The sequence below is a fragment of the Gavialis gangeticus genome, unplaced genomic scaffold, assembly GCF_001723915.1.
Source record: "Gavialis gangeticus isolate Ggan-Ray unplaced genomic scaffold, GavGan_comp1, whole genome shotgun sequence".
Taxonomy (NCBI): domain Eukaryota; kingdom Metazoa; phylum Chordata; order Crocodylia; family Gavialidae; genus Gavialis; species Gavialis gangeticus.
Window position 1 is genome coordinate 20,196,213 of NW_017729003.1, and position 12,050 is coordinate 20,208,262.

The 12,050-nt window shown below is 46.3% G+C and overlaps 1 protein-coding gene across 2 annotated transcripts in view; it reads right to left on the reverse strand.

Moving 5' to 3' along the window:
• The window catches only part of REEP3 (receptor accessory protein 3), a 101,270-nt gene that overhangs the window by 75,085 nt on the left and 14,135 nt on the right, over positions 1 to 12,050 (reverse strand). Inside the window, exon 2 of one of the 2 annotated variants that reach the window (XM_019507889.1) lies at positions 5,143 to 5,243. The exons of the other annotated variant lie outside the window; for it this stretch is intronic. Within the exon in view, the coding sequence (XP_019363434.1) occupies positions 5,143 to 5,159 (17 nt within the window). The 5' untranslated portion in view covers positions 5,160 to 5,243. The remainder of the gene's footprint in view (positions 1 to 5,142; positions 5,244 to 12,050) is intronic. 2 annotated transcript variants of the gene reach the window in all.

Sequence of the window (12,050 nt, forward strand, 5' to 3'; positions counted from 1 at the left end):
GGTTGGTCTGACATGATCTCCCCCTAATAAATCCATGCTGATTGCCCCTGAGCATCATTTCTGATGCCGGCCCATCACAAATGTGCTCCTTGATGATCTTCTCAAAGAGTTTCCCCAGGATTCAGGTAAGACTGACGGGCCTATAGTTGCCCGGGTCCTCCTTCTTCCCCTTCCTCTTCTTGCTTCCCTCCCCACTCCTCTCCTTCCTGCCACCTCCATCTCTCTGGCAGCTTTTGTCAGAGCCCAGTGATGGCAGTGAGGCCACAGCAGGGGGGCAGGGCCAGAGCTGGACCTCCCAGGAGCTGGGGGGGAGTCACCCCTCCATTCCCTCCGTTCCTTTCAGGCAACACCCTGTGCTGCTGCTGCCTTCAGGGAGCAGGGCGGGGGAAACCGAGGCCAGCAGCACTGGCCTTGCCCCCCTGCTCTGTCACCGCCACCTCCAGGGAGTAGGACCAGGGCAGCGCTGCTCTCCCCCTCCTCTTCCCCCCCCCCGCTCTGTCACCACTGCCTCCTGTCTAAAACGCTCTTGGAGCACTCTGATTGGTTGCTTCAGACAACCAATCAGAGTGCATATAAAGCGTTACACCAAGGGACAGAGAGGCTTTTATAATATTAGAATGTTATGAAAGGTGGTATGTAACAGAAATAACACGATCTCCTTATACATAGGGCATACCTTGAGCTGCATCATTAAATCAAAATATCACCGTATCAGCTACCTCTGGGAATACAAAATTACAATTTAAAGGCTGGCTACAAATGAAAATCCATTTGAGGTCAACCAGAACCAGGCCTCTCAAACTGCAAGCAAGATGTCACCCTTAGCCTCTACATTCATATAACTTTTCAACACCAAAAAAGGCCGTACTATGTCTACACTGTGTTCCTCCATAACTGCAGATATGAAGCTATTCCAGAGGGACTCCTCTCAGCATGCTAGAGATTGAAACTAAAGAACAGTCATTGAAAGCAACTTCAGAGAAGCTTCACTGATGTATATCAAGGCTTGGCACACATGGGCAGGAACAGGACATATAACAGCATCCCTCCCCAAGAGGGCCAAGGACACCATTTAGATAGAGCCCAAGAACAGCATCAGGTAAGAATTCTATTGAAAAGATCCAACCTTGAGTTATCACAACACTAACAGCCTTGACTTCACGTACCTCTTTCACACACCATTATTTTATGCAAGAACAGAAGCAGCTGATTCATCTCAATTCATTCTTTCCAGCTTTAGACCCGAGATCAGCTTGCTAAAACTAAGAGAAATGTTACCTTTTCATAAGCATCTCCAGCCAAAGCACCAGTTCAGCTGTGAATGGAAAATCTTCTGGTTCTGGATTTCACATATCAGAACGGATGTAATAGAATTAGAAAAGGTCCACAGAAAGAAAATCAAAGAGATCAAGGACATGGAGAAGCTTGCATACCAGAAGAGACTAGGAAGGCTAGGTCTCTTCAGCTGCAAAAGGAGGCGGCCTGGACTCCCCCCCCACAACCAGGTTTCCTTCCTGGTCTAGTAGATGGTGACTCTGAGAAGGAGGTTGACTAGGACATTCTAGGACTCAGTGGAGCCACAGATAGGAAGTGCATAAAATAAAAGGTGTGGGAGAAATGCAGCAAGAACCTCAAGAGAGGTTCCTGAGGAGGCAGTGGACATATGAACTAGGTAAGTGCCAGGGTCTCCCTCTGACAGAAAAGGCAGGTGTTGGGGGAGTAAGTGAAGTATGGTAGATACAAATCTGCAGAGATTTCTCTGTGCAGGAGACCTAGGTCTCACCCTCCCCAAAGGTGTCACTTTGGGTCTGGGTGGGACATAAAGATAGCATGGTGGATGGTATGGAGCATGAGCATGTAGAACTGGCAGTGGGCTGTTCAGAAGCAGACCAGTTTTATAAGCACCGCCCTTCTGAGGTTATATGGTAACAAGTGCTATAGGACTTTGAGGTAGGGACCCTATGATTAAGTCCAGAGCACTAGGGGATATGGCTGGGCAAGGACTACCCTTGTGCAGGACCTCTTGGATGTATGCAAGGTAAGTGGGTGGCAGGACGGCCTCAACTAACCGAAGTAAGCAGCAGGGAGCACACAGGGTAAGCAGCTCCATGCGCTGGGCCAAGGCAGAGGGATCCACCCACTCCTTCCTGGCATACTCCAGAAGGTCCCCAATATGAGTGATGTTGGCCAGGACCAACCTCCAGCACATCCAGAGCACCTCTGTTGCTGACATCACCAGCTAAGGGCAATTCAAAAGGGGCTTGGCTAGGAGGTCTGCACCCTGGGTGACCTCATCTCAGAACCTGGAAGACATGACTAACCTCCAGGCCCTTAAGGGTCCTGGTAGAAATCCAGCAGCTTGCCAAGGGATCACATGGGGACACCTGTCAGGTAAAAGAGCTGCCAGTCACATCAGCACTCTCAGAGGTGGCAGAAAGCATGTCCAATTAGGTCACGGGTGGGCAATTATTTCAGGCAGAAGACTGCTTACCAAGTTTCTGCAAGCTGTCAAGGGCCACATGGGTAGCTGTGCCCTTTGACAGGTGCCCCACCTCCTGGCTGCCATCTTTGAGACTGGAAGTCCCACCCCCTAACCCCTGACCTTTGTCACCAGAAGTCCCTCCCCTTGTTTCCAGAACTACTGATTTCAGCAATGGGGTTTTGCCATCTCAGAGCCAGAAAAATACCAAATTATATTCTAAGAAGCAAACATCTAAAACATTAATTTGATTTCAAAAAATATTTTTGTTGAGGTTTACATGTGTTTCTGTACTGTACATAGAGGTGACTGTATATACTAGCTTAAAATGAAGTCTTATGCTGGTATGTCAGGTGGGTGGGTATGGGGTCAGTGAGCATGTGGTTGTATGGGTGGATATGTGGGGTGTGGGGGACTGTGTGTGGGGGGAGGGTGGCTGCGGTGTATGAGAGGGTGTGGGGGTCTGTGCATATGGCAGTGTGAGGGCAGGGTGTGGGTGTATTTGTATGGTGGACTGTGTGTGTAAGACTTGCCCTATAAGCACGCGCACACACACCATGGTACAGGTGCAGCCCTGTGCTCCATCCGGCAATGCAGCCAGGAGCCACATGGTGCTGGAGCAGTGTGGGGGCAGAAAGGCAAGGAAATGACTGCGGGTGGGGTGGGGTGGGGCTGGGCTTCTGCTCCCCTAGAGTCCTACTAACTGTGGCTCCTGTTATCTTTGACAGGCAGCCAGGAGCAGGTAAATATTTTCTAAATTCTTTAGGGGTCCTGCAGGTCAGATAAAATGCCCTGGCAGACCAGATCCAGCCCACAGGCTATATTTTGCCCACCCCTGAGTTAGACACTATACCACCTGACCAGCACTGCAGTAAAGGAACCTCTGCAGGGCCTAAAGGCAAAACATGGGCATCTGGGCTGCCGATACAAACCAGGCCCTGTCCATCCTTGTGCAAGGGAAGGCACAGGACATCTGGAGAAATCCAATCCCATTCTGGCCAGTACTCTAAGGCCTATCTCTGGAGCTCCTCCCCCACCACCAAATTCCTGGACCTGTGGGGAGCCCCAGGCCCTGCGAGCTGGAGCAGGCACCCAAAACCAGCACATAGGGCCAGGTAGGGGGGCAGCACCAGGCCCAGAGCCCAATCCTGGCATGCAGGGGACCATGTGGGAACAGTCCCAGACCCCTGGGACCCAAACCAAGCGTGAGCATGGGGGGAAGGGGTAGTGCCAGGCCCACAGGGACCAATCCTGGCAGAAGAGTGTGCTGGGCCCATTCAGATATTCCTTCATGATGAGGCTGGGCTCCAGTTCCCGCTCCCAGCACTCAGGGACGGGAAGAGGTTGTGCCAGGTCCCAGGGCCAGATCCAAGTATGCAGGGCTCAATCTGGCCCACAGACCAGCTCTACTTCATTCATCTGGCCTGCAGGACCAAAAGGTTTAACACCACTGCCCTAAACCTGACAGTACTCCAGATGAGGCCTCACCACATAGAGAAGAATTATACTTGTATTAATACTTGGAATGAGATTTGCCTCGTTCAATGTAATCCACCAAAAGCCCTAGAGGCTTTTCTGCTGCTTGGCCAACTATCCATTTTATATTTGATTCCTCATTCCTAAGTATAGCACTTTGTACTTGTCTTTGTTGTGCGTCATCTTGTTTATTTCTGACCCTTTACAATCTTTCAGGATCATTTCTGAATCTGGTTCTGTCCTGCCAAAGTGCTTACAAAACTTGCAGTTTGATCCAGTGTAGTATCTTCTACAAGTGTATTCTTTATTTCAATATCCACATGAAACTCTAGTACCACACTCAGGAGAGAACTCTGCAGACCCCAATGTGATCTGTCCAAACTGGAAAGGTAACTCCAAGTACAGGATTTCAACCAACTGAGAACTAACATTTACATACTGCATCCAGACTGTATATGCAGCTTTGGGTACTAAAATACTTTCCCCAATTCTTCAAATAACCATTTTCAAAATCAAAATAGCTCAAAAATGCTGAACTTACTGAAGCGCGCAAAAAGACGACCCTACAGTTAATCTAAACAGTCAAGATACAAGTAGGAACATAGAAAAGCCTTAAAAAAAAAAAATGTAATCTGCATTTCCTAACTTTACTTGTTCAAGTACAAGCCAAAATTATGACTGCTTTAAGGAAAACAGAATTTAAGCGACATGCTACTCAAAACACATACACAACCAAACTGAGCACCAAGCAAAAATCTAACTCAACAGTTCTGACATTACAAGGAAATAAAATTAATAAATTATACCATAATAATCTCTAACTTAAGAGTCACTCATCTACATGCCAACTACTTATTAACCAATTAATTTGTATTAAATACCTGTTTAACTTCCTACCTCCAAGTTAACAAAGCACTCTCTCTATGCCTTCCTGTTTAGATACCAACAAGTGTCTAGTCATGATTATTTTGTGTGCCTAACTTCTTAAATCAATTATTTACCATCTCATAATTATCCTTTTGAAACAGTCAAAATTGACTGCATCCTGTTTCAATGCCCAATGCCATTTCCAGATAACGGAAAGAACATCACTAGTTTTCCAAAACATACTTCATTAGACAGAGAACAACATTACTTGTCCAGTAAGAACATAATCTGAAAACTCATACAAATATTCTAGTTCTTACCCCAGTCTGAAGCACATATTTCCTGAGTTGCTGACAATTTAATCAAAGCCTTTCAGAAATCATTTATGTCCTGTTTTTTATCGTTTGCTGTATTTCTCCATCTTCTTGAAGGGAGAAAAAACATCTCACAAACAAAAGCAAAGTCATATCACCAAATACCTGAGCACTGGTTTATTCTGAGTTCTTCTGTTCCTATGGATTATTCACTGCTGAAAATCATAACTATTTATGACATCACGGCTACCATCTGTGGTATCAGACAGTACTACTGTACGTTAGAAGTTAATCAGGAATAGAACAATTACAAAATGGATCTAGTTTTCACACGTTCTTAATAATAATAAAAAAAAATGTCCAGCATACTTAATTAATTTGTGGGAACAAATGACAGGAATAACTGCAGCTGTACTATATAACATCAAAAAACAGAAAGGAAGAAAGATTACTTTCATAATTTATTTTTTTAAACTGAGATACGAGTACATGTAAAGAACAAGCAACTTCCACAACCTTGCACTCAAAGTCATGATTGCTTATCCACTTAAAACACTTGTGTTGGACAGTATCACATTACAGACAATTAGGGAAGAGGAATATCAAGGCAGCTAGAAATGTTTGGTTTTATAATTAAGTTACAAAGCTAGTAATAGTTGAGTAAAAGGCAAGTGAAAATATTTTTGCCACTCTCAAAAATAGATATAAACAGGTTCTCTACAACAGCGTTTCCCAACCGGTGTGCTGCAGCACACTGGTGTCCTGTGAGGCAAGTCTAGGTGTGCCATGGAATTTTGAGCTGGAGCCATGCCCCCCGCCGGCTGCTGCCATGGGCAAACAGACAGACAGACAGACAGGGGACGTGGCTCCAGCCAGCGATTTGCATCCGCATGCTGTGTTCAGACACCCCCAGCCCAGCCACTAACCCCACCCTCATTCCCCTGCATTTAGCCAGTGTGCCACAGAATAGGAGAGGCCTGGTAAGTGTGCTGCCGGAACCAGAAGGTTGGGAAACGCTGATCTAGAAATCATATAACCCAGGGGTCAGCAACATATGGATCCAGCCTGCAAAGACACTGGATCTAGGCCAGTGAACTAGAGGGCATTGTCTATGAACCGTGCTGGGGACAGACAGTTTCCAGTTGCGCTTGCACTGCTGCCACTTCTCCTGGCTCTAGTTCAGGGGCAGGCAATTATTTCAGGCGGAGGACCGCTTACCAAGTTTTGGCAAGCTGTCAAAGGCTGCATGGGTAGCCCCAACCCTTGACAGGTGCCCCACCCCCTGCTCGCCATCTTGTAACCAGAAGTCCCACCCTGTAGCCCACAGGTGGGCAGTTATTTCAGACAGAGGACTGCTTACTGAGTTTTGGCAAGCCATCGAGGGCCACATGACAGGCAGCCAGAAGCAGATTAATATTAATTTTCTAAATTTTTTAGGGGCCCCGCAGGCAGGAAAGAATGGCCTGGCAGGCTGTATCCCACCCGTGGGCTGCATTTTGCCCACCCCTGACCTAACCCCTGCCACCCGCTTTGCCACCAGAATTCCCTCTCCTTGCCCCCAGAAGCACTCCTTTCAGCAAGGGGTTATGCCAACTCAGAAGCAGAAAAATACCAAATTATATTCTAAAAAGTGATCATCTACAACATTCATTAATTTGGTTTCTCACACATATTTTAAAAAAATATTTTTGTCCTGATTCACATGCATTTGCGTAGCGTACACAGAGGTGATTGCACAATAGCTTAAAATTAAGTCTTATTATTATATATTGTAGGGGGTGGATAAAGGTTTGTGGGGACTCTGGGTGTGTGGGTGGGCATGGGGGAAGGGTGGATGGGGTTTGTGTATGGAAGTGCAAGGGGAGGTGTAAGTGCATGTGTATATAGGAGGGCCTCCACACGCAAACACACACGCTGCCCCATGCCAGCGCACGCATGCACACTGCTGTGCTTCTCGTTAGCTCACTCACCCCAAGCCATTTCAGCTAGGACCTGAACCCAGATCTCCCACATGGTAAGCAGGAACGGTGCCATACAGCCATCGCACGCACACACACACACACTGCCCCGTGCCCACTGCCCTGCACTATGACCCCATTTCCTCAGCATGGCCCATCACTCCCAACTCACAGCCCCCCACCTGCCCTTCACCCCTGAACCACAGCCCCCTGGCCCTGCTAATGGCCCTCACCACCAATCCATAGCCTCCCACCCTCCCCAGGTGCCCCAGGGCCAGGGCCTGCAGCCCCCGCCCCCCAGCAGTGGCTGAGCCCCAGCTGCTGCCCGCAAGAAACAGCAGCTGCAGAGGCTGGAGCATGGCCCCCCTGTTCTCACTAGGCAGCAGAGCCAAAGCAGAACCCATGCTGGGGGGCATGGAAAGGATGTCAAGGAGAAAAAGCAACAGGACATAACGGAATGCTCAGCTTCAGACAAAGGTCTGCCATCTTGGAGTCCCTTACCTTTGCATCCCGTTCTATTCATTTGTAAAATACAGCAGGGCTTGCACTATTTTCTGAAGTCCTTATTACAAATGCCAAGTGCAGAAGTTACCCACTGTTAGTTAATCCCACTCATGTATCTATGCTCATGCCTGAACAAATTATTCCATAGTTACTAGGTGTGAAAAAATCCCCCCCACCCCCCGAAGACATTCCAGCCCCCACACCCATTCTCGCTCTGCCCGGTTTTGGTCAACCTGGTCACCAGGCAACCAGGCTGTAAAAATGCCTGAGGTGAGGAGAGCTGCCTCTTCCTCTCTTCCTGTGGCAGTCATTTTGGGACACACAAGCATGGACCTCTAGAGAGGCTCTCTTGGGACGAATTAGTGAGTATGCCTGAAAATTGGCTAGTAGCTTAGAACCAAGTAATTTAGTCGCATATTAGAAGGGCCACCAATCCCATATTTGATAGGCTCAATTTATTAGAACTTGCTCACAGTGCTTTTATCATAAATTCCATGGTCCACCTCCTCCCCCACCCCCCACTCTCCTCTTCCCCTTTGAACAATAAAGGGTTTGGGATTGCAGCATGTTTGGCTGTGAATGCCTGAGGTGGGAAGGGTCAGAGATGTTTCACACCCAGCAGAACTCAGCTGTTTATTAACTGACTCAGTTCTACTTGAAATTTTCCTAGGGAGCTTCAGGCTATAAGAAGCACCCAAGGATATTACTAGGGGTCAAAGCACCCCTAAAGCTTGCAAGGTCTGCATACCCCAGGATGCAAAGAGTCCTAACAGAAACCAGTGCCCAGGTATTGGCAGTGTTACCCTGTAGCAAAACCCCCAATTTTTTTTTTAAATTTTAAAATGCATTCCCTCCCTTCCCCAACTATCTCTGACTTTCTCTCCCTCTCTATTCCCTATACATAAGTATGAGTAAGCTAAGACATAGAATAAGCTTTAGCATTTTATTTTGGTAGCAAGTTGTTGGGATTTTTTTCTCTCCTTTGCAAATAAGTGCCCTGTTATGGATATCCACTGTTTTATATTGTATAATTATTACATTTATATTGATTTTTACTGTGCGATTACCGTTTTACTGATTTTTACTGTTTTTTCTATTGATACTATATGATTTAGGCCTACATGTATATGTTAGCATAAGTAATATCAAGTTATGTCAAGTTTCCATTTTGTATGTCAAACCTCCATCTTGTGTCCTCTGCCTGGGTGTAACCTATGACTCGTGTCTAACCAGTCTCATGTAAACTGGTTCCTGAATGAAGGGGGATGAATGAGGGTGCTTGAGATACAATGGTAGCAGGCCTCTACTGAATAATCAACTCAATGACTGGACCATCAGCACAACGACCAGATCACTGCCTTCCATTGATTCACCCAGGAACAGAACAGAAACCCAGCATTTGAAAGACAAAGACCCTACAGAAATCAGCTAACCCACTACTGCAACGCAGACACCTGGAACTGCACGTCCTTGCCTGAAGTGCACATGTTCAGTACACCAGGGCTGACCCTTGCCTGGGCATGCCTCTGCCACTAGGGTCATAGATCTGCTGCTATAAAGAGGGGTAGTGAAGACAGATCCACTCCACTTGGAGCAGCACTACACCCTACCACTTACTAACCCAGTGACCCTGCCAGAGACCCCCTCTGAACAACACTCTGATCTTCCTCCCATGTCTTTCAGTCTGTCATCTCATCTCCCTCTGTGCCTCCCAGTTATCCGCTCACCAAACCCTGGACTCGCCTCCCAAGTAACCCCAGGGGTCACCTGACCTTAAGTAACCCCAGCTCCCCTTCCAGTCTGCCAGTTCTAATACCAGCCCCAGCAATTTTCACTCTATTTTTTACTCTCTCTTCTTAATCCCCATCCATCTCCCTCTTTCCCCACTCCTTACAGAAACCTTTGACCCTTGACTCCCTCCCATAGTCACCAAGCACCCTAAGTATTCCAAGTACCCCAAGCACACACTTGAACTCACTTGAATTGGTGATAGGTGTTCATGTGCTTAGACCAGTAATCTTGGATGTGCAGTGTGTGCGTGCATGTGTGCGCCTAATTGATTTTTGTGTGTATGTGTGCAATTGTGTCACACCCTCTCATCTAACAGCACACTTTTGAGATCCTGCGAGTCGGCCTGGCCCTACAGGACAGCCCCAGGCTTGTGGGTATGCTCCAGGAAGGGGGATGGCTGAATGTAGGCACCCCAGGGAGATTCCCAAAGCATGATTTTGGGCCTGGCACAAAAGCAGGGGGACTGGACCCGATGATCTGTAAGGTCCCTTCCAGTCCCTAATAACTATGAAGCAATTCTAGTTGAATTAGTATTGGTTAGGTGATTTGGTTGTTCTGGTGGCAAAGGTCAGGGGTTAGGGCAGGGGTGGGCAAAATGCGGCCCGCCAGGCCATTCTATCTGGCCATTGGTTGTACTTGGTTGTTCTGAACGACTAAAGGCACAGTACACCCTACTACTTGGGGAAATATTTTCCCCAAAGGTTCCATTCACTAAATCAACCAGGCTGCATCGCCTTTCCTGGTTATATTTCAAACACCTCAATGACAAAAAAGTCATATAAAATCTCTCACGTTCCTTTAGGATTCTATTGCATTGACACCTACGCCTTCATGTAAAATAAATCAAGGTTTTCTTCCAGGAACTCCCACTAAATGGATTGCTGGAACCCAAGTTAACACAACTCACTAAGACTCATAACACAAGGCTGACAAGCCACGTGTATTCATTCATGTTAACGTTCTTTTCTCCCCTTCTAAAATGGTTTAGAGTGATTTGATTCAAATGGCAGTGGGTGCATCTACATGTGCACACTGCTGCAGAATAAACTAATTAGTTCTGCAGTAAAGCATCACAGTCTACTTGTGTACCTGTATTAGAGCACAGTAAACTAATTAACTCTACCATACACTAGTACTATCAGGAACAGAACTACCTTATGACAGAGTACTTCACTGCACTGAAACAAGTGTAGACACTGACCAGGGGCATAAATTGTGTCCGGTCAAACCAGCCAGTCAGGGGCCTGCTCTGCCCTGGTTCAAATTGCTGCTTGTCCTGGACCCATCTGTAGACACTGCACCTAGGAGCAGTTTACTCTGGCTCAAACTGTTCCAGGGTTTATCATGTCCAAGGGAAGTGGTGCTGGCTCCTACCCTGGGGGTCTTTAAGAGGAGGCTTGATGCCTACCTAGCTGGGATCATTTGAGCCCAGTTTTTTCTCCTGCCCAGGCAGGGGGTCGGACTTGAAGATCTACAAGGTCCCTTCCTACCCTACTTCTTTGATTCTATGTCATATTAAAAGTGCATGCCCAGATAACAAAAATAAAGCTTGTTTTAAAAAGGAAAATGCTTTAAAAATTAAACATATTAGAGCTGAATTTATGTAATTGTTCATCAAGGACTAAAATCTCTCCTGAAGACAAAGCCACAGCATTTTTACCTTTTTCTTTGAATATCAGATTTAGTTAGGGTCTTTTAAGTTACTCAAATGTATTTGTACAAATATGTTGGTAGTTCATTCAACGCAAAATAAGAACCAAGAAGAATTAAGTTATTCCCCTCAAGCTATAGAAGTGTGCTTTCTAGTCAAGTAAATGTTGGACTGTGGAATGTGCATCAGTACTGTTTTGTACCAGGAACTCCCTTATGCCAAATTACACGGCTCTCCATATTCCTCCCATTGACACAAGGGAGACACAGATGTACACTTAAGCATATTTCGTAATATGAAATATGCGCCAAGATTATCATCTTGAAATGTCCACCCCCACAATGTGCCTCTAGGCAGTGTTTCAGAGAACTACAGGGTTGGAAGGCAATGAGTGTCATTTGTCCAAACACCTTAACTCCTAGGTCATCCCAGACACGTCTACACAGCCTCTTGAAAAATCTCTAAGGAATAAAAAACGTGGAATCTCCTAGGCAGTTTTTTCCACTGTTCTTAACGTAAAAAGATCTTTTTTCTAAAAGAAAAACTAGATCTACTTTACTACAGCCTAAACCAGAAATGAGGAATTATTAAGTGGCCCAGCAGCTTGAATGAGTCTTGGTGAGCTGTCAAGGGCCATGCACATAAAATCTTTTAAAAGATATCGTTTTAACAAGTTACAGATAAAAAACAAAGCATATACTAAAAATCAAACATCTGCTATAACATACTTTAATTTTATTTTTAAAAAATATTTTTCTCCCAATTTTTTTTTGGAGAAGTGTTATAGAGACGAGCGCATACCAGCATAAATTAAAGTTTTACTCTTGTATATTGTGGGGGGAGTACATATGTGTACGTAGGGTGGGGTGGGGGGCTGTGTGTGTGGTGGGAGTCAGCCACGATGAACAGAGGTAAGGAGGGGAAGGGCAAGGGGCATGTGCAGAGCTTGCCCAGACAGTGCAGTGCAAGCGCGGGTGCAGTCCACCACCCCCTCCCTACTCCCCCTACAC